The 23,908-nt window shown below is 39.1% G+C and overlaps 2 protein-coding genes across 2 annotated transcripts in view; both read right to left on the reverse strand.

The window, feature by feature from the left end:
• Positions 1-3,848, reverse strand: part of LOC119737985 (mitochondrial inner membrane protease subunit 2-like) — a 32,890-nt gene extending 29,042 nt beyond the window's left edge. Inside the window, exon 1 of the mRNA XM_038212681.1 lies at positions 3,710-3,848. The gene's annotated coding sequence lies outside the window, so the exon portion shown is untranslated. The remainder of the gene's footprint in view (positions 1-3,709) is intronic.
• Positions 3,849-9,207: 5,359 nt separating this feature from the next.
• Positions 9,208-23,908, reverse strand: part of LOC119737569 (sorting nexin-5-like) — a 29,915-nt gene continuing 15,214 nt past the window's right edge. The window contains exons 9-11 of the mRNA XM_038212021.1: positions 23,522-23,611; positions 22,267-22,332; positions 9,208-10,521 (exon numbers count right to left, since the gene is read on the reverse strand). Coding sequence (XP_038067949.1) covers positions 10,363-10,521; positions 22,267-22,332; positions 23,522-23,611 — 315 coding nt within the window. The 3' untranslated portion in view covers positions 9,208-10,362. The remainder of the gene's footprint in view (positions 10,522-22,266; positions 22,333-23,521; positions 23,612-23,908) is intronic.

A 23,908-nucleotide genomic window follows, 5' to 3' on the forward strand; every position in this document is an offset into this window, starting at 1 on the left:
TTTTAGGTTTTACCAAATGCCCCCAAAACTTCAACGTTTTCCATAGACGGCATCATCGAAAAAGTCAGTTTTTCACCCAAAAATCCAACTTCACCAAATTTCCTCAAAAGTTCACAAGAGGTGCCTAGAGGCCAGAATTCAATTCCCTGAAGAGTTCAAACTCATTACATTCAGTATCCAGTGAGAAACGAACAATTTTAGGTTTTTTACAAAATGCCCCAAAACTTCAACGTTTTCCATAGCCGGCATCATCGAAAAAAGTCAGTTTTTCACCAAAATCCAACTTCACCAAATTTCCTCAAAAGTTCACACGAGGTGCCTAGAGGCCAGAATTCAATTCCCTGAAGAGTTCAACTCATTACATTCAGTATCCAGTGAGAAAAGAATTTTTAGGTTTTTATGCCCCAAAACTTCAACGTTTCCATAGCCGGCATCATCGAAAAAGTCAGTTTTCACCCAAAAATCCAACTTCACCAAATTTCCTCAAAAGTTCACAAGAGGTGCCTAGAGGCCAGAATTCAATTCCCTGAAGAGTTCAACTCATTACATTCAGTATCCAGTGAGAAACGAACAATTTTAGGTTTTTATGCCCCCAAAACTTCAACGTTTTCCATAGCCGGCATCATCGAAAAAGTCAGTTTTTCACCCAAAAATCCAACTTCACCAAATTTCCTCAAAAGTTCACAGAGGTGCCTACAGGCCAGAATTCAATTCCATGAAGAGTTCAACTCATTACATTCAGTATCCAGTGAGAAAAGAACAATTTTAGTTTTTTTACAAAATGCCCCCAAAACTTCAACGTTTTCCATAGCCGGCATCATCAAAATAGTCAGTTTTGACCCAAAATCCAACTTCACCAAATTTCCTCAAAAGTTCACACGAGGTGCCTAGAGGCCACAATAAAATTCCCTGAATAGTTCAACTCATTACATTCAGTATCCAGTGAGAAACGAACAATTTTAGGTTTTTACCAAATGCCCCAAAACTTCAACGTTTTCCATAGCCGGCATCATCGAAAAAGTCAGTTTTTCACCCAAAAATCCAACTTCACCAAATTTCCTCAAAAGTTCACACGAGGTGCCTAGAGGCCACAATTGAATTCCCTGAAGAGTTCCTCATTACATTCAGTATCCAGAGAGAAAAGAACAATTTTAGGTTTTTACCAAATGCCCCCAAAACTTCAACGTTTTCCATAGCCGGCATCATCGAAAAAGTCAGTTTTTCACCCAAAATCCAACTTCACCAAATTTCCTCAAAAGTTCACATGAGGTGCCTAGAGGCCACAATTGAATTCCCCGAAGAGTTCAACTCATTACATTCAGTAGGCCTATCCAGTTAGAAAAGAACAATTTTAGGTTTTTTACAAAATGCCCCAAAACTTCAACGTTTTCCATAGCCGGCATCATCGAAAAAGTCAGTTTTTCACCCAAACTCCAACTGCACCAAATTTCCTCAAAAGTTCACACGAAGTGTCTAGAGGCCAGAATTGAATTCCCTGAAGAGTTCAACTCATTACATTCAGTATCCAGAAAACTTTTTGATTTTTTACAAAATGCCCCAAAACTTCAACGTTTTCCATAGAGTTTTCCAACGTTTTCCATAGAGAATGGATTTTCTTTGTTTGACCATGGAGGAATGTTTTTAATTATAAGTTTTGGAGTCATCAGTGTTGTCTTTATCGAGATTTTGATTATTCCAATTTATCAAATCGTCAGCGTGTTCACGAAGGGGCGAATTTTCCGCAATGGCTGTTAGGGTTAGGGTTTAATGGTTAGGGTTAGGTTTGGGCAAACAGGTATGGTAAACATAATTCTCCCGTTGAACTTGCAGTGGTTGTCAGAAAAGTTTTAAGTTGGTCAAGTTTGGAATAAAGATTTCGCCTACTGCCGACTAATTTTTGAACAGATAAGCTGAGATGAAACTTCAAAGATGTAGGCCTACCAATTACAGAATAATGGAACAATTAATTACGGAGTACCGGTAACTTAACGGAAAACTGAAAACGGAATCCACACACTTGTTGTTTTGGCAAATTGCCGATACCCATTCCTCATACCGTACCGCCCTTTGCGCGAATTTGTCTCTTCGTGAAAAATCAAAAGACATTCAGGTGAAGTTTTCCCAAAATTGATTGTTATGATTTTGTTGATTTTATCTGATTTTGACCCAGACATCTTCGCAAAAAAATGTTCGTTGCGTGCATCTACCGATTTCAGCCAGAACAAGAATTTTGAAAAAAATGATCCCCTGGATCATCCAATACATGTACACACGTACACGCATTTGTGTACATGTATGCATAGTGCCTGGCCAGGGCGTGGGAACGTATCAGATTACATGGGCCGCGCGCAATATCGATCGGTTTAAAAATAGATGGTCAGATCGGGAATTGACCTGGATTGACCCGCAAATGTTCGGGTTGTCTGTGAGGTAAGCAGGTCACCGACATATTTTTCTAAAAATGACTGCAAGTGCGTAGGCGTGCAAATTCCCGCACGATGCATACATGTAGGCCAAGTTCATTTGTGCATTTTCAGGGCGCATTGTGAGGGTTTGGTAGCTGGAGTTACCCATAGCCCTACATGTTATCATTGGGATGTCATTTAACACCCCAATGATAACATTTAGGGCTGGTTAACTCCAGCTAAGGGTTTGGGGGCTTGGTTTCACATTCCTCGTTCATATCAGAACTCTCTATATAATACCTAATGGTTACTGAAAACAAATTATAAAGGGCCAGTTTTGTTTTCATCTCGAGGGGGCACATTTATGGTAATCCTTACTTTTAGGACCCCGTTCCTATATAGGAAGGGAAAGACTCACCAAAACAGTTAACTAAATGACACTCAAAATTGACATTCTGATACTTCTTGGCACATCTGAACAATTGGCAATGACACCTACTTGAATATCAGCAGGTTTAATTTTGTGGAAAGAGGGCAGGGCTTTGATTTTTGAGGGAAATTCAGGGGTAAAAGACGACGATGACAACCAAAAAACAGACTCAAAAACCAAGATGGCAAACGTGAAAGCTCGATGCAATGAAAGTTCGTTGCTGATTGGCTGACAAAAAAAAAACATCTTATTTATTTTTTTTAGCAGCCAATCAGCATCGGGCTTTCATTTGTAGGGCTTTCACTGTGTTGTGAGAACTACAACATGCACGTCTGACTGCGAAAAGAGGTAGGAAAGTCACATTTTCTTTGAAAGTGCTTTCAAAATTACAACTAACATGAATTCTATTTAAAAAAAAAGACTGCATGCTTTAGCCTGCAAAAGTCACTTTGGTACTGGACAGACATCTGCAAAAGTCAGTTTTGAACAGAACTTGTAAAAAATAGAGGTGTCCTAAAAGTAAGGATTACCACATTGATGTTCGAGAGGGCACAGTTTATGTCCGCAAATGGGTCACTTGGGTAAATCGCCCCCCCCCCCCCCCCCCCCCCCCCCCCCCCCCCCCCACGCCCTGCAAGTAAAAAGTATTTATTCTCTGGTATTACTATTAGTATTACTTAGCTCTGCCGAGTGGAGCGTTGAACTACCGGCACGGTACCCTCCGTGTATGTAGGGTACCGTAGTTCAACGCTGTATTAAATAATACGAAACATAATGAAAAGGTTGTATACACAAGCACTGTTTCCTTTAACAATGAGGATTATATTATTAATTGCCAAAGTAACACGATCGTGAACGTGAACATAACCCTTACCTGAGTAGAATTAGAAGTAGGATAGGCCTGTAAATCTTTTTTTTCCAGCTGGTCGCTTGACGCCTTTGCATGTGCTTCGTACAACCTTGCCTGCGCATGAAGTACAATATTTGCTCGCCAACAAAATAGACAGGTGCTTTGTTTTCGCAGGACAAAAAAAACAATTTTACGTCTGGGTAAAAGACTTCGCGAAGAGGTTTCAAAAACTACGGTCGCGTTCCAGCTTTCAAACTTCTTTTCAGTCCCCAGCCGACTTCCAAGCCTTAAATGATGAGATTGAGAGTATTTTTATTTGGATGTGGACATAAGGATTGAAACACAATTTTCATTCCAGTATTATTTGATGATACAAAAACCCTTAGACGAACCCATTCACAAACGAAGCCGAGGTTTTGCAAAATGATCAGTTATTGAGCGCACTCAAAATAGGGGGCGGAGATTTGTGGGGGGGGGGCTGGACTAAACTACTACTTAAATACTCAAGTTTTCACTGAAACAAAGGCAGTCAAGACACAACTTACACTGACATATTCTGCTCGCTTATACATATCTGGTGGCTTTAATAATGTAGATCCAATGATCAAAACATTATTGCACAATACGTGTATTAAAGTCATGTTTTCATATCAAATATCAGAATGTTTCAACAGGTTTTTTCCCGACCAAACAAATAATAATACATGTTTGAGTAATGCTGTGTTCTATACAATGGGTAATCTCATGTTATCTGCTGATCTCTGATCAAAAATTAGGAATGTATATAAACCGCATATTATGTAAATCAATTGGTATTAACTAATTTCATATTAATTGAAATTATTTTAAGGCAATGATAATTAAATATATGTTTCAGTTTAATATGTTAATATGCAAAGCATTTACAGAATAAGACATTGGAATGAAAAACTATATTGGGTGATAAATTGAAAAATATAATGCGATGGAAATTAGCCACTATATATTTGTTAACTGAGGTTTTCAAATTAGCCAAGAGCAGTAGTGGTAATTCCAACATGTTAATTATCATGTACCAACAACTCCTTAAGCCCATGAAATAATTATCAGCATCTCTGCATTTAAAACCTCCGAAATTTGTCCAAAAAACATAATCCTTTTTTAACAAAAGATAATTAATTGCCTCTATATAAAAACTCTTGACATTTTGTTGTTTGTTTTAGACACTGCATTGTGTGTGTGTGTGTAGACGCAATCTGTTTTGCAGTTTTGATCTGGATTCTTTCCCTGATCCCAAGGAAAGTTAACTTGATTTCCAATTGAGTCGCATATTTCTTTGTGCACTCTCGTTTCTGAACTACAGCCTGTTCATAAGTCAAAGTTTGAACAATTGCGGGCTTTTAAGCAGACCCAGGTGAAACAGTCATGACAGTAGGAGAAAAGTAGGATCAAAATTTTGAGAGAAAAAAAACAGGAAAAGCGTAGGACTTTTGAGGACAAATCAGGAAAAAAGTAGGACTTTTGAGGGCTTTCGGGAGTACTTTTCAATGATAATCACCCATGTTCACAGCATCATAAGCCTCATTTGGCATGTTCTGTACTCTTTACTTGTAACACTTGTGCTCCATCCTCAACAAGCTTGTGGAAGTACAGTTGCAGTACTCCTGCGCCCAAGCCCTTCACTGTGTGATTTACATATGACAGTGTGTAACACTGTTATGAAAACTATTCAATGATATTTCATTTTTCAGATTCGTGGGACAAAAAAGTAGGAAAAAGTAGGAATTTCAAGAAAAAAAGGAGGAGCAAGGTAAAACAAAACAAAGAAATGGGAAAAAGTAGGGAAAGTAGGAATTTCAAGGGGACAAAAAGTAGGTAGCAAGGTAAAAAAAAACCTAGGAAAAGTAGGAATACTTGAAAGCCTGCAGCTGAACCATTATGCCCAGCCGCTCTGGGCACTGACTATAGAATACCGAGGTGTGACATCATTTAGAATCAAAAAGTGTAGTGCAAACGAATGAAGTGCACGCGCGTGTTGGTTCACGGGCTGAATCACAGGCTTATGTCTTTCACACACACATTTTGTGCGCGTGACGTATTCACCTCGTTACTCCATAAAGAGGTGTGCACACTGCATGTTCCAGTCTTGTAGTCGTACACATTATGCACATGCGCTTGCATATCAGACATTTTGGGCAAGCATGTCGGAGATAAATCACATCCACGTTTCAACCAACAGCAACTTGACATATAATAGACTTTATTCACGAGTCACCCCCATCTTATGAAAGCGAGGTAAACTTTTCATTTTGGGAACTTGCGGGTAGAAATAAAATCACTGAAATAAAAGTTCATAACAATACACCAGTCTGGAAGAATTTAACATGTGTGATTAAACCCTACTGTTTTAAGCCACATTTAGAAAACAAAATTAAAAGTGAGGCGTGGAATGCACCATCCCATTCGACTTTACAATTTATAAACAGATTCAGGGAACAGGATCAAAAATGGCTTCTTCGTGAATAAGGTCTATAGGGCTGGTATATCTAGCTTGTGCGTCAGAAATTATTCTGAACAATGATATTTTGTCTGTGAATCATCAAAGCAATTACAAGTTAAATACAGTATATGGTAAGCTGATATCAAAGAGCTATATTAAATTACTAGAGCGCTAACTTCGTGTACAAAGTAATGCCTGCTGTGCGCATCCATGTTTGTGCACAAACCTATGGAGACCTAGAAATGGTGTACGGCTACGTACGGCTATTTGCATATCTGCGTTTGCATTCCATACCGGTGCGCTATCGAAGCCAATATGCCCAAATCAAAACGCACGATCAGCAAATGAGCGTGTACGTCATTTTTCTCTACGCAAACAGCGCAACGCGTGCGTGTATTCGCTGCAGGTGCTTTTTTCCGTCACGTTTTTTTTAACCGTCAATGATGCGCTTAAAGTTGTTTGCATATGTTCTACTTGCGCGTTGCATGTAGAGTACACTTTCAAAATTCAATCCATCTAATTTCATTATGTTCTACAAACACGCACATGAATTCAAAATGTCTGCACCCAAGACGGCTTCAAAGTGTTTCCGCACGCAGAATGACCAGTTAGCGCTCTAGTAATTTAATATAGCTCTATGGTTGATACATATATACATGTATATATAAATGGTAAAAAAAAAACAATTTTTTTTTTGTGATACATTATACACACAGTCCATATGTTATTGCATAATAACTATTCGATATTTGAAAATCAGAACTCTGAATCAGATATATCTAGCATTCATGATATACTTTTTTTGTGGAAAAATTAAAATACATTGTTGCGCATCATTTTGGTTGTATAAATATAAGGCATTCAAATCAAATTGAAAGTAATAAGTATCGCTCTTCGGGAAAAAAAATCAAAGAGCTTTTGTATGAATTGTACATGTTGAAATGCAAAACAGCCCGACATGCTCCACTCAAAAGTGAAAAAAAATAATGGATATTCAGTTTACAGGAACAAATGAAGGGGGGGGGGTTTAAAAGGGAAAAAACAGCTCTGTCCAAAAAAAAAATTCATAGAAATTCATTAAAAATACGGCGAAACACCCCCCCCCCCCCCCCAAAAAAAAAGTATACTGGCAATAATGTCTGCATGTGCAAAACATACAGACCGAGCCAGCTTTGTTACGGTGTATTTGCACACTATTCTGTAATATAGTATCAATAATCGTTAGGTTTTAACGTTTTAATAGCGCCCTCAATGGAAGCATGGAATGAGACCCCCCCCCCCCCTTTTCCACCGATTCCTAGATGCTGTTTTTGGTATCTGAGCAGCCTATCGACAATACACTGGCCAGTCATCCCACTGAGGCAAAGAAACCACTAACGTTCAGCCTTCCAGTTTGAAACAAGACACACTGAACACCACCAAAAAACCACCATACTGAATGTAATATGCAACAAGTATAGAGTGGCATGCATTATTAAAGAGTAATTTGGAATGCAAAACTGAAAGACTGCTGTGGCCAAATATTATGATAATCACATATGGGTTGTGCAGGATTCAAGCACTTTTCCTGGACTTTTTTTGCCAGGAATATCAGTTTTCCGCGACTCCTTGCAAAATAAGACTTTCCATGATTTTCCATGACTTTCCAATGACAGCTTTCAACTCCAGGATTTTCCAGGATTTTTCCAGGACTGTGGGAACCCCTGGTTTTACAGAGTCGCTCGGTGACTAATAGAAAGGTCGAAAGGTTGAAATGCCTCCCTCAAAACCCCACAGAATTCTGAAAGCCCCTCCCCTGCCATTTATTGAAAAATTCTCAAAGACTCAAAGTCTTCCATGCGACAGGGATTCGAACCTCCCGTTTTCAAGACCACAGACCTTGATTCTTCAAGACCGACCAGCAAGGACTGAACAAAAAATTAAACCTTTTAATACCTGTTTCTTAATTAGAATCATTTACATTCAATTCAACCACCAACCACTGAATACCATAGACTTCAATGCTATCACTGTGCACTCGTGGTGGCCCCTTCCATGGCGGCTTGCCTTCAGATAATCCGTCACGCATTGAAGGGGGTCCCTGTTCATGTACCGGGGTAGCATGCTCGGATTGGTCTATACAATAACCCTCTAAAGAGTGAGGTATGCAGGGTGGCACACCCCCCCCCCCAAAAAAAAACGTAACGGTGTACTTCCGCTACCCTGAGACTAAAACAAGCTATACCAATGCATGGGGAATTCTGTTAAAACCAAAATGATACCAAGATCGCCCGATTCGGTCAAGTAGTTTTTGTTTTAAGGCCTATTTTGTGAAACAAGGTCTGGAGTCATTTTGTCCTGATGAATTACAAACTAAACATACCTAATAGCGCTCGCTCAATGACGGCCATCTCTGTAGGAGAAGTGCAACTGTGCATTTTACGCAATCAAGCACGCATTGCGCAGTGTTAAAAATGTTCCAAACACTCGGGCTTGTTGCTCCATATATTTTCGAAATACGACGCAGCCGATACGAGTTATGTAAGTTGACCCTCAAAATGCCGATGCACATGGCTGGTCTGTAGGAAATGACGTCATTTGAACGAGACCTATTGGATAGAGCGGTAAATTGTTAATAACACCCATATGAAAGATGTGTGCTTCACAACATAGGCTCTGCAGCAAAACCTACTGGACCATATTGGGAGATCTTGGTATCATATTTCTTCTAAAAGGATTCTCCATCCATTGGTACAGGTTGTTTGAGTCGCAAACTAGTGGAAGTATGCCGATCCAGTTTTTGGGGCCACCCTGTATACTGGTTTGAATATCATTTCATGAAGGGATGTCACAGCAACCCTGCATCCCTGATGCAATGATGCTCCAAACCTCCCCCTCCGTCAAATTCCTTAACCCCGCCCACCATCCTCCACCCCAGTAAACCTCTTAAATACAACATAAGTCGGTAACATGAAACTTTTGTTGTTATAAAAACACTAAATCTACTCAAAAATGCATGACCTGCTGCAAAATTTTATCACCTGTTTTTTTTTTCAGGTTTGGATTTTTTTTTTACGAAAAGCACCAATTCATACGGTCCACAAAAGTAGGACAAAAGTTCTTCTTAAGGCATTTACGTTTGTATCTGTTTAATTTTTCTTCAGGAAAATGGTAACAGCCACATCCTGCTAGAGTTTAACACACACGCGCAGTATACACACACACGTTTGTTTATGGTGTAAATTGAGGATTTTCTTTTGTTTCTCTTCCCTTTTCCTTTGTTTGTACAACTCTCATTGGTTTTGTACACGTTTTCTAATCGAGGTCGTCCTCGATTTGGTTCCTGTCCTCGATTCACTAATGATGTTGCACGTGTGTGTTCTCAATTTACACCATAAACAGAACACAGTATTGATAGAGGGAATCCTGTGGTTTGAGGAATGTTGTTCTCTGACATTTCAGCTGTTTTGTTGATACACAAGCTTGAGTGAAAATTGTAAGCTTGCCAGAAAGGTTATCTGTTGATGTGGTCTTGTGGCAGCCAATGTGCCTCACTGTCTATTACTTCACTAGTCTTGCTTCAAGTCTGGATTTGTATTGTGTTACCCTAACTCTCTAACTCCCTGCTGCAGAAGAGGGTGCTATCAAACAAGACAAATCAAATCCAGCCTTGAGAACTTCAGCAGAAATTCTGAGCACACCTCAAGAGTGCATGTTCAAGCTTTGAAATTCTGGGGTCCAAGTGCCGAAGTACTCAAGACTGAATTTGATTCTTCCTGTTGGTAGCCCCTCCACGGCAGCTGTGGCTAGGGTACACTTGTCAGGGACCGGCCTGCTTTAAGCTTTAGGGAAACAAGAATCAACTCCAGTCTCGAGCCAAGACTACTACTTCAAATGCACAATCAAAGTACTCTCACTTTGACGCCGGAATACAAACAAAATAGCTTGCGCCATTTTTACCAATGAGGCTGCCATAGAGCACAAAGCAACTTTAAGGGTCGGTTGCCAAACATGGCTGTAATTAGTTTTTTTATATTTAAGATGAAAATGATCCAGGAATGTCTTTTAAGTCTGGCAGAAATACTTGTCGTGTGTGATTTTTACAACGACAGATGCAGCTCAGTTTGCAACAAGTCACTCATTTAGAAGGAAGCCCGCCATTCCTCCTGCAATAAATCTCCTTTTACTCCATCCACTTGACACAATTTGTAGCCAATCCCTAATGAGCTGATCCATTACTAAACTCCATCTGCTTGAGGGTGCTGAGGTCCTTGGCAATAAGGGCCGATATATCCCGGGCTGTCTTGATTTTGGCCTCGGCGTACAAGATGAGTGCCTTCTGGAACTCAACTACCCGCTGTCGGTGGAACTTGGTAATCTGTAACAGAAACACAGACCGACAAGTTCAAGATAACTATGCACCATACAGGTCCATTTCAATTTCACGCAAGTCCATCATAGACTAGGCGATATTTCATAAATTGTTACAAGTTCAACCAGTTGCCCAGTTAGAAACGAGTTAAACCAGTTGCCCAGTTCATACCAGTTAAACCAGTTCATACCAGTTGAACCAGTTAATACCAGTTAAAACCAGTCACCAATTCCCAGTTCAACTGGGACCAGTTGAAACCAGTTGAAACCAGTTCAACTGGTTTCAACTGGAAGTTTCACCTGGGTGAAGAGGCATTTTCGAGTAGAAGTTGGTAATGGTAGCTATTGTACCTAATTCCAGGGTGCTGAATCCGAAAATGATGGTTACCAAGCTGGATTTTTAGTTGAAATATGCCTAATTTGCATTATTCTTTAATACCTGTCGTGTCTTATTTATTTTTTCCCATATTTGAGTAATTGTTTATTATTTTATTTTTTGAAAAGTTTATTTTGGTGATTCTACTTACACTCATGACTTCAATAACATTTTCTAAAAATAAGTGACTGAATGATTATGAGAATATATATAGTAACAATCCAAAATGGCTACTTTATTACACCCTAAAGTTGCATGCATTTACCTTGTCTCCAGATATCATCAAGTAGTCTTGCCAAACCTTAGTATCGATAAACTTCAAATTCACCATGTTCACCATGTTGAATACTGGCAAATTAGGCATATTTCCACTACAAATCAAGCTTGGTAATCATCATTTTCAGATTCAGCACCCCCGAATTAGGTAAATAGCTATGTTACCAACTTCTACTAAAAAAAATGCCTCTTCTTGCCCTAAATGAGCCCTCGTTTTGAAATAATGCTGAGGCTATCACATGTCAGTTACAAGTCCTCCAAGTCCAGTCACAAGTTATTCAAGTGAACTTTGACAAGGCTTTGCTTTGCTATTGTATCTTCCCTGATATTAAAGGGAAAATACAACATTTGTAAACATCAACAAATAAAACTACCAAATCATTTTGAAATACCTTGCTGGACTGTTAGTGAATGACAGTCTAAAGCATCCTGTAATATCATGGCACCTGGTATACTGTCATTTTCAAGAAAAGTGGTATTTTTGTATCAATTTCCAACGCTGGTCGGCCGACCAGCGTTGGAAAAAACTGGCTTTTTTTCAAATACTGGCCCCAATTGACCATCGCACTTGTTTGCGATCGATTACACACCTATGAACACACACCTTGCTGGACTGTTAGTGAATGACAGTCTAAAGCATCCTGTAATATCATGGCACCTGGTATAAGCCGCGTCCTTCGCAATTCAGCATACCAGCTGCGAGTAAGGATGATTAGCCTCCCAAATTATTATTATTATTATTATTATTATTATTTTCAAGAAAAGTGGTATTTTTGTATCAATTTCCAACGCTGGTCAGCCGACCAGCGTTGGAAAAAACTGGCTTTTTTTCAAATACTGGCCCCAATTGACCATCGCACTTGTTTGCGATCGATTACACACCTATGAACGGGTACAAGCCAGCTAGACTGGTTCCCTGACCTTACAATTCCCCAATGTATGTAAACTGCTCTGTTTCTTCTTATATGGAGTCAGGGAACCAGACTACAGGAAAATGATGTTTTTCTTGGTTTTTATAGCATTTTCGAACCCGAAACCTCAAAAAAGTCAGCGTAACTATATTTGCTACATGTATATATTTCCAACCCCCCAATTCCATCCATTTCTGAAAATTACAGCAAAAGCAAATGATGTATATTCCCTTTAATGACCAGACATCTGAAATGACGTGACATTTATTTGTAACTGAGCTTGTGAAGTGACTTGTAATGTATTTATGATCAGGCTTGTGATTTCTTTGTGACCAGACTTGTCACCTGATCCGACTACCCACCCTTATTAATAAATGAGATTTTTATGTCAAAATGCCACGTCACATGCCTGCCTGTAATTTTATATGGTGGGCATAAAGGACAAAAAAATGGTGGACATTCGAAGGGGCTTGCATGGACGTGGTTATCCGCTCCGTTCACAAGTACCCCCTCACCGGCAAAGAAAGTACAGTTGGGGGTGACCGAACGATGCCATCTTGCCTGCCTGCACTATTTTTCCTTGAAGCGCGACCACTGTGTGTACATGTGTACATAGTACAAATTCCCTGGTGTACGTGCGTCACACACAAGGAACGGTGCGCTTGTCAACCAGCGAAATATATGTGTCCCGCCCATGGGAGGTCCTTGCTGGGTAAAAGGGCGCCCTCTTTTGTTAGCGCATGGAGCTCATAGTTGGAAGAATTCACTTTTAGGTGGTTCGAATCCCATCCAAAGACTTCTTTTTTGGGCGTATTGTTAGTTTTTTTATGCAGTTGCAAAAGGGAAATTTTGTATGATTTTAACAACCTGCCAGATATTGTACCGTTGAATTTGTTTTATTCAGGACAAATAGGCCCACTTTTATGCGTGCTGTTTACATCTGTATGGGCCTCACTTATAAGCGTGTCAATTATAACACATGTTACCGAAATATATTACCGTCTTGCATACTAACGACGGTGGGTATTTGATTTGGCTGGATTTGTGATAAACTTATGATGGACTAAACCACAACACAAAAGCTACCTGCACCCATGATATCTCAGGTACCAAAATTGAATACATGTAAATGCAGAAAATATTTGCTTTTCGTAAAAACAGGCAACCGGCCAATGGGTCAGGTGATGAAAACTTGCAATAAAACACGCTTATGATGAGAAAGTAAAGGTATCCAAGGGTAGGTTAGAACACTGACGTGTCTAATACTTATTATGAAGTAGGAAAATTGAGGCATTGTGGTCCAATTGGGTCAAATGTATGGTTGATTAGCGGTGCTACTAGAGAGGCTGTGAGCAACAAAGAAAAATTAATTAATATCTGTTCCGCCTTTAAACTCATCCTCATCCTCAAGGTCATCCAAAGCTAGTCACCCAACCACTAATTGGCAGAGCATCATGAATAAAGAAAAATTAATATCTGTTCCACCAATGAAAAACGTCCACAATACAAAGCAAGTCACCCAACTATTGATTGGCAGAAAATCATGAATAGCCGATCCAATTAAGTAGGGGAAATGCCTGGAAAAATGAAAGCAGAGTCACCATAGGAACCAATTTTTTTTTTTTTTTTTTTCCTTTGAGATGAAAGGGTAAAGCAACAACTGGGTATTCTCTGGGGAAGAAGATCTGTCCTTCAAGGACAATAGAAACCAAAGCAACAATATGCACTGTGAAAACCTCTGTTACTGCGATGCGAATACGTTGGGGAAAAAGTGACGACAGTTGAGATCAGCAGCCACTTCATCACAGTGAGTGAAGCCGGTAACAATGCTGCATGGTGACATCCAGTGATATATGGTGACAGACAGTGACACTGCTACATGGTGACAGACAGTGACACTGCCACATGGTGACAGCCAGTGAAACTGCTACATGCATGGTGACGGCTACAACTAGTGCTACATGCATGGTGACAGCTACCTGATATAGTGATACTACTCTATTGTGACTGCTATAGTGATGCTTCTACATGCATGGTGACAGCTAGTGATACTACAACATGCATGGTGACAGCTAATGACACTGCTACATGGTGACAGCTATGGTAGTAACACTGCTACATGGTGACAAGTGACACTGCTAGATGGTGACAGCCAGTGACATCACGGTAGTAACAATGCTACATGGTAACAAGTGGCACTGCTAGATGGTGACAGCCAGTGATATCACGGTAGTAACAATGCTACATGGTGACAAGTGACACTGCTAGATGGTGACAGCCAGTGATATCACGATAGTAACAATGCTACATGGTGACAAGTGACAGTGCTAGATGGTGACAGCTAGTGATATCACAGTAGTTACAATGCTACATGGTGACAAGTGACACTGCTAGATGGTGACAGCCAGTGATAGCACGATAGTAACAATGCTACATGGTGACAAGTGACAGTGCTAGATGGTGACAGCTAGTGATATCACGGTAGTTACAATGCTACATGGTGACAAGTGACACTGCTAGATGGTGACAGCCAGTGATAGCACGATAGTAACAATGCTACATGGTGACAAGTGACAGTGCTAGATGGTGACAGCTAGTGATATCACGGTAGTTACAATGCTACATGGTGACAAGTGACACTGCTAGATGGTGACAGCAAGTGATACTGCTACATGGTGACAGCTAGTGACACTTCTATATGGTGACAGCCAGTGAAAAATCTACCACATGGTCACAGCCAGTGACAATGCTAACATGGTGACAGTCAGTGACACTGCTACATGGTGACAGCCAGTAATAATGCTACATATGGTGACAGCCAGTGACAATGTGGTGACAGCTAGTGACACTGCTACATGTTGACAGCCACTGGCAATGCTTCACGGTGACAGCCAGTGGTAGACCAAGGCAAGAGATAACAACTTGAAGTCGGCGAAAAAGGATGGGCAGTGAAAAGGGTACCACACAACCTGCTATCCAATAGGTGTATAACATGCGGTGATGTAGAGAGACGGCACTGACACGGTGCGCATCTTTGGCAATTTTAAGAACTTAATATTACGTGTCGACCTTTAAACCATCAAACATGAATATCACAGGTTTTAACACAACTGTAATAGTCACTGAAGTCCCATACCCACACGAACTTGAACCATTTCAGGTTTTCACTTTCGTGTTAACAGCTCTGACGGGCGTTTTGATTCTGACTCTCAACCCGATATGCCTCGTGGTCCTTCATCGGGCCAGCGGCATCCAAGAAACGACCAAGGTGTTCATGGCTTCGCTCACCGTGTCCGATATCTGCATTGGGCTGTTCTGGATGCTCCCAGCACTAACACAAGATTTCGCCGGGGAATGGGTGCTGGGAGAAGTTGTCTGCACTGCCTGGGGCATTTCATCTATATCCTTCTTAACACTGACTATCTTGTCTCTTGTGTTCCTAACAATGGATCGCTTCGTTGCCATCGTGTTTTCTCTGCGCTATCCAACCCTGATGACGCTGAAGCGAGCACAAATTATCATCGCTATCACATGGGCCCTCACTTTGATGTTTTGCATCATTGTACTTGGCTTTTATGCACCCAGTGTCATAACAAAAGATTCCCGCATTTGCAGCCAACTAGAGTGTGTTTTTTGCTTAGCCATGTTACTGTCCGTGATGGCATCTGCTCTTGGTTTAGTCTTTGCCCTGTACATCTACATTCTCATCGTTGCGCGCCGGCATGCACGCCGCATTGCCGCCCAGAATCAGATCAACCATGCCTGGGGTGATCAGAACGTTCCGCAAAGAATCAGCACAAAGTCCGCTACGACAGTGTTCATCATAACCATGACTGTCTTGTTATGCTGGTTGCCAACTATCATCCTCTTAGTGATCGTGAAAAGAGCTCTTCTTGACGAGTACCCTACAAATTTCATCCAGATGACTAACTTGCTCTTTTTCACCAACAGTTGGCTGAATGGCGTCATTTACTATCTGAGGAACAGGGAGCTTCGGCAGGCCCTGCATGAGTTGGTGGCTTCATGCTTTCGCCGGCGATTCTAATGGAAACTCCTGTAATATTTTCACTTTGTTAACATTCAATATTGGGTTTTGCCGTTACTGCCTTAATAGTATAACACTGTATTTGGTGTTGTCCGAGCAATATGCAATACAAATTATCAAGTTTAATGGACGGGACTTGAACCCACGACCTCCTGCAGCCGATTTCACGAAACTGTATGCAATGACGCTACTACGCTTGCACCACAATTTGTTGCATAAGTTGCGCAACTTTTCACGCTGCGCAACATTTCACTTATGACACATTTCACGAAAGTTTCATAGTGCGTAAGTCTGGGAATTGTGCAATAAATTATGGCGTAACTTGCGCAATCATTTTAGGTGGTGTAAGTTGTGGCAAAGTGCCTGAAAATTACCTTTTTTTTTACCAGCAAATCATGATCGTCCTGGAGCCTGTTAATGCACAACTTCAATCAAGGTTGATACAAGACACTCACAACTTCTTGTTCTAAGTAGTTGAAGTTCTATTTCATGACAGAATTTTTAGAGTTGACGCACGATTCAGATGAAAGTCGGACAAAATAATTTTCAAAATGGCGGGTGGTGGTGATTCAACGACTGTTTCTTGTATGAACAAAATTCATTCACAAACTATCGTCGTAAATGCTTTTATTATCCACGTCCAAGATTTTTAGATATTTTAAAGATGTTTAAACGTTGCGCAGCTAGGCTACGGCAAGTTTCAAGAAATCGATCGTAAGTTTATTGCGCAGTTGCGCAAAAAAATTGTTGTGTATTCAATTCTTGCACTACTGAGGTGCTGTGAAGAAAGGCTGAACTAAAATGTTTGAGGTAGTGATTTCTGCCAAGTGGTGTGGGGTGGGGTGGGGTGGGGCTTGACATCATGTGACTTTAAGCAATGCAGTTCAAAGCCGCTGCCAAAAATTATTTTCTTACTTAAGAAAACTTTTCTTGAAATTAGAAAAATATTCTAGATTTAAGATAATTTGTAAGAAAAAAGAAAATGGGCAAGAAAATACTTCTTAAAATATTTAATAAAATATACTTGAAGAAATTATATCTTCTTTTAAGATTTTTTTTCTCAAAATTATTCTCATTACAAGAAAATTTTCTAATTTTAAGAAAATGTCTATATAAGAAATGTGTTTAAGAACTACGAACTGTGTTTTTCTCATATTTGCCATCTATTTTCTTATTTTAAGAAAATATTTCCTATGTTAATAAAAACAATTCTTGTCTTCAAAAAATGCTACACTTCAAGAAAATTATTCTTGCCAAGTGTTCTTTGTTGATGCATTGTACAAAAAAATACTTTCTCATTTTAAGAAAACTTTTCTTGAATGAAATTAAAATTGTATGACTTTGGCCAGAACAACAGAGGGCGCTGTTGGGGGAGTGGCCAACTGAAATTTAAAAATGTATTGTTTCAGCTGTCAGGCCTAAACATTCACTTATCATTTCCATCATTTTTATTCTGCCAAAGGTATGTACAAATGTTAGTTTTATTGTCAGGTTTTAACTTAATGATCATAGATTAAGGATGGCTATTTGTATGAACTTTATTGTTGAAGATGTTTAAAGATTGAAAAGATTGAAAGTTGTGTAAGTTTCGGATCGGTAGTTGCAAAGTTATGTGTATGTACATGCATACTGTAATAGGCCTACATGTTGAACATTGCACATATAACCCACTAAGCATGAGTGAGATAGCAATTCCTTTTCTTTTATAGAAAGTAACATATGAAGTGGAAGTCACTGATATGAGAATTGATTTTTAGAATTGTTAGAAGTTAATCCGAGTTTGGCGATTAGGCTCTGCCTGAGAAGCAAATCTAAGTTTGGAGAATAATGCTCAAAAGTAAGGTTTGAAGTTCACCAATAAAAATGTATATTGGCCTAGTTATGACAGTGACCAAATTTTTAAATAAAGTTGTAAGGTAAAATACTATTATTGAAATGAGCAAACTATACAGGGTGATTAAAAAAGGTAAGCCTGAAACAAAGGACTTTTATTTGTTAAATATTAACACAATGTCTTCATGGCATCCATTGCTGCTATGGATGAATGCATACCTTTGCCTTGAAGTTAGCTTGCAAAATTGTTTTCTTGTAGTAGGAAAACAATTCTCATTAATTTGTACTAAGATTTATGATGTCTTTTCTTTTGGAATCCAAGAAAACCTCAGCAGAAACAAGAAAAAACCAAGATTACAATTCCAGCTAGGAATTATTGTCTTGATTCAAGAAAAGGAAAAAAGGTTTTCTTGTGTCATTCCTAATCCTAGAAAATGGCAACAAGAAAATTGTTCTTGCAGTTTTTCTTAAAATAAGAAACATAACTGAGAAAAGTTGATTTCAGGTGGATTGAGCAATATAAATTTTCTTGCAGTTTTTCTTAAAATAAGAAACATACTGAGAAAACTTTAGAAAAAAATATTCTTAACTTGACAAAAGTTGAGTAAGAAACAAGAAAAAAAACTAGATTTTTTTTTGGCAATATGAAGGGATTATATTCTTGATTCAAGAAAAGGAAAGAGGTTTTCTTGTGTCACTCCCTAGAAAATTGTAACAAAAAAAAATTTCTTGCAGTTTTTCTTAAAGGGAATATACAACATTTGCAAACATCGAAAAATAAAACTACCAAGTTTTTACGAAATACCTTACTAGGATGTTGGTAAATGACAGTCTAAAGCATCCTGTAAAATTATGGCACCTGGTGTGAAGTCATTTTCAAGAAAATGGTATTTTTGTATCCATTTCCAACGGTGGTCGGCCGACCACCGTTGGAAAAACCTAACTATTTTTCAACTACTGCTCCAACTTTATACTTTTTCAGTCCAGATTTTGTTTGCTATTGGTTACATGTTCATGAACGGGTGCAGGCCAGCTAGACTGGTTCCCTTACCTGACAATTTTCCGGCATCTATACATTGATCCACTTTATCTTTAGTGGAGTCAAGGAACCAGACTACTTGAACATTTTTGTTTTTCTTGGTTTTTCCAGCATTTTCGAACACAAAACTTCAAACATGTCAGTGTAACAATATTTGATCTATTATACTAACCCCTCAAATAGTTCATTTCTGAAAATTACAGCAAAAGCCAATGATGTACATTCCCTTTAAAATAAGAAACAAACTGAGAAAAGTTTAGAAAAAAATATTCTTAATTTGACAAAAGTTGAGTAAGAAACAAGAAAAAAAACTAGATTTTTTTTTGCAATATGAAGGGGTTATATTCTTGATTCAAGAACAGGAAAGAGGTTTTCTTGTGTCACTCCCTAGAAAATTGTAACAAGAAATTTTTTTTTGCAGTTTTTCTTAAAATAAGAAACATAACTGAGAAAAGTTTATAATTGTTTTTCTTATTTTGACAAAAGTTAAGAAAATTATTTATCCTAAATCAAGAACATTAGAAAAAAATCGAATAAAAAGTTTCTTAAAACAAGTATTGGCCTTTTAGAAATATTTTCTTGTGTCACTCCCTAGAAAAAATAACTAGTTTTAAGTTTTTTTTTTCTCAAAATAAGATATATATTTGTCCAAACTGTACGTCGCGACGTACAGTTTGGACAAAATAGCACAATAGGTGGCATAAATACAGCGACACTGTAGGACACAGAATTAGTTCGCTCGTACTTTCATACTTGAGAAAGTTTGAAATCATCAGAATGTACTTTGACAAAACTAAATGCTAATGATACATCCATATATTTTTTTTTTTTGTAGTTTTTACACATATGTAAAATATTACCCAAACTAACACTGCATATTTATAACTGGACAAATGCACCAGGACTAGCTTTTGTTTTGGTATAGTCAGGGTTCAAATATAGCAGAAACACTACCTTAATGTGGACGTAACTGTGTCAAAATCACTCAATTGCTCATATTTTTGGCAAAATACATTCAAATGATTTAAAATTTCTGCAGTAGTGAAACACCCGACAACAAAAATTATGTAGTGCAACTGCTAGCAAGGCATTCAGGCTTTTTATAATATGGTCATACGTCACACATTGTGTCCCAACACGGTTGAATGATCAGTCCAATTAATTAACGGAAATGCCAGAAAAAATGAAAGCATAGTTACCATGGGAACAAAATATTTATTCTTTGCTACCCGACTACTAATTATAAACGTACGACTTGTACCGAGTGAGTGTATTAAGGGCAAATCAACAACTTGGCAAAATCACTTTCTTTTGTTTCCGAAATACAGTGCTTGTAGTGCTTATGTGTATATAAGGGCAGATCAACAACTTGAGGAAGAACACGTAGATACCATTCTCTCTTGAAGGTCTATCTCTGGAAACCAAATTAACAATGTGTACTGTGTACCCATGATTTCAATTTTGAACGGAAAGATACACAAAGAACATGTAGATACCATTCTCTCTTGAGGGTACATTATATATCTCTGGAAATCAAATTAACAATGTTTAACCCTAACCCACCTCACTCCTCCAAAATCCTCCTTGCGATTTTGGAGGATTCTAGAGGATTGAGGATGAATGGTGATTGAATCAAATGAGGATTCTGGAGGATTGAGGATGAATGGTGATTGAAGCACATGAGGATTTTGGAGGATTGAGGATGAATGGTGAATGAAGCACAAGAGGATTTTGGAGGATTGAGGATGAATGCATTTTGAGGCAGGACTGTCTGATGATTTTGAAGGATTTGGCGTTGGTTATCCTTCATTTAAACACGAGTGCAAAGTTTTGGGATGAGGAGGATTTTGGAGGATTGAGGATGAATGCATTTTGAGGCAGGACTGTCTGACAATTTTGAAAAATTTAGGCAGAGTTGAAAAATTTTGGAGGATTTTGGAGGATTGAGGATGGTTGTAAGCAACAAGGGCCTAGGGGGTTAGGGTTAATGAGTACCCGTGATTTTAATTTTTAATGGCAAGATACACAAAGAACATGTAAGAAGATCTATAGAGCACTGGTGAGTACAATAGGAGGCAAAGGGCCGGGGAATTGATAAGGGAAGTGAAAGCGATGGCTTTGGGCTGGATTGGTAACAGCCAGTGCCAAACCACGGCATGTCAACGAGAGGTAACAACTTGCAATCGGAGAAAAAAAAACGTGAAGCAAAAAGTGTGTCACAGCACAGAACCCTGTAAACCATTGGACTTATGCAGTGAGATACACTGACAGCATTGACACAGTGAGCATCATCAACACATGATATGATAAACAAAACGCACAAAATTGGTTATTCACGTTACATTTTCGTAACGTGAGTAACCGATTTTGTGCGTCTTGTTTATCATACATAACACATTTTTCTGGATGTCATCTTTGGTGCTTAGGTAGGTCTAGGTGTACTCTATCTACCATGGGGATAACAGTTATTAAACCTTTTCAGTAAGGTAATTACAGCCCAAGGAAACTCAAAAGTACATCAAAAATGAAACGTGAGTAACCGTGGAATTGCCCATAGACTACATGTGCACTGTATTTAAGGTAATGCGCTGCAAGAGGTAGTTGTTGTTGTTGATGTGATGTAAAGGCACGTTTGGCAACCTAGTGCCCTTTGTGCCATGGTACATTTATACCAGAAATTACTTGGGTCGCGGTGCCAAATATCAAAGACTCGATTTGATTTGTCTTGCTTATAGCGCCCTCTACCTTGTGCCCGTCTTGTCGTCAACTACTGCATTTAGGGGAACAAATGAACTTGACACTGGGGAGATAGCGGAAAATACTACAGAAAGGCATTGTGGGTTGTGACATTGGAATAGACAGTCAAAACAGTCATAAGCTAAGGCCAAAAAAAAAAGTCTTCGGTTTCTGGTATGGAGCTTGCCCAAAAAGTGGTGCGGTGACGCGGCTTTTATTATTTTTTCTACCTGTTTGTTTTGCTTCAAATGTCGGCTGATGACTGCAAATGGTGCCCGACTAAACTTAGTGCAAATAATTATGGGAGTCCAGAGAGGCCACATAAAGCTTATTCTCGATCATAACCCCATCTAAAAACACGTTAAAACTGTGCAGCAGCAGGATTCCAGTCAAACCAGTGAGTTTGGCGGTTTTTGAGACATCATCTTTAATTGAAAAAAAACTTTTTCATTTTGCCGACGCGCATGGCTACGGCGACGCGCGCGCATACCAGAAACCGGAGACTTTTTTTTTTGGCCTAAAGCAGTAGTCTTTACCTCTTTCTTGGCAACCTCAGATACAGCATTAAACTCCTTCTCTCGCTTTTCTTTGAGCTCCTCAGCCTGGTTGGAAAAAATAAAACAAACACAACATGAGTTGTAAAAAAAAAAAAACAGTTGATGTCAAATTATTTTAGCGTTTTGAAATCGCTACTGCAAAGTTAAGGTGCTGCACAGTTCATGTTTGAAGGTACAGTTGACCATTTGCAGCTATCCAAAAAGTAACTGACCACATTTTTGTGAAAAGGCTCACTTGGTTTAAAGATTCTGGGACTGTGTTACGAGAAGGCGCAATTCAAAATACGACTCCGCAACTTTAGAACTGAAATTGAGATCCAGAATAATGAGTTGTTGTTTTCTTTAAATACACAGCATTCACTGAGCTAAAACTCCATCAGGTTATTTATCAACCATCAATCTTTAGATTTTGAGCCCTTTTGTTGGTTCAAACGATAGACATATAATAAAACCTAGACACGACATTATCTGCTTTTATGTTGTGAATTCTGTGAGCAAAATGGGCTGCGAAACGCAGCCTGGCGCGATGCGCGAATTATCATGTGGCTTCGATTTACGCGCATACTTCATACATATACCACGTATGTTCAGACCAGCGGCACCAACGCACTTGTGCACCACTTAGTTGTTTTTTTCCCACATGCGTACGATGCGTACGAGACCAAACGATTCCAAATAACGCGCAGTGAGACCACTCTCATCATTGGCGTGACGCTTCGCGCAAGATCTTGCGCGACGCGTCACGCCAATAATGAGGGTTCACGTAATTAACATTATTCTATACGCACAGCATTTTGCTCACAGGCGCAATAGCAAATGTCGTGTCTAGGTTTTATTATATGTCTATGGTTCAAACAGAACAAAAATGCACACGTTACCAATGGTGCACTCTGCCTTCAAGGCACCAATGAGCACTTTCACAGCAATATGCACTTGTTCACGGGGTAAAAAGAACATATGTTGCTAGACACGAGCCTATTTGGGAATAATCACATGATGACTTGGAAAAGCAATAGTTTTCGATAGACGTGCGTGCTCAGCAATGCGTGTTCTTTTTGCCCCGTGAACAAGATGGTGCATATTACCATGAAAGTGGTCAATCAGCCTTGACAGTAGAGGGCGGTATCAACAATCGTTTCAATCAAATCCAGCCTTGGGAACTTTGGCACCTTGACCCAAGAGATTCCAAGCATACCTTAGTCCACCAAAAGTTAAAAACAAAAACTGTACTTACGGCCTCCTTTTTGAGGGGTTTGGCTTTCTCCAATGACTTTGTGGCGTTCTCAAATTCCATCAGCTTGCACGTCCTAACGTAGAGCATAGCCTGGGTTCAAGAACGAGAAAGATACAAAAAAGTAATGAGAGACACATTCAGAATTAGTCTGGATGGGAAGAGCACTTTAACAAGAGAAACTTTTACTGTCAGTGTTGAACATGTACTATAACAATAATAATACCGGTGCTTATATAGTTCCAAATTAAAGGGAATATACATCATTTGCTTTTGCTGTAATTTTCAGAAATGGATGGAATTGGGGGGTTGGAAATATATAGCAAATATAGTTACACTGACTTTTTTGAGGTTTTGGGTTCGAAAATGCTATAAAAACCAAGAAAACAA

This window comes from Patiria miniata, unplaced genomic scaffold (assembly GCF_015706575.1).
Source record: "Patiria miniata isolate m_02_andy unplaced genomic scaffold, ASM1570657v1 HiC_scaffold_3, whole genome shotgun sequence".
In the NCBI taxonomy this organism is placed as follows: Eukaryota; Metazoa; Echinodermata; class Asteroidea; order Valvatida; family Asterinidae; genus Patiria; species Patiria miniata.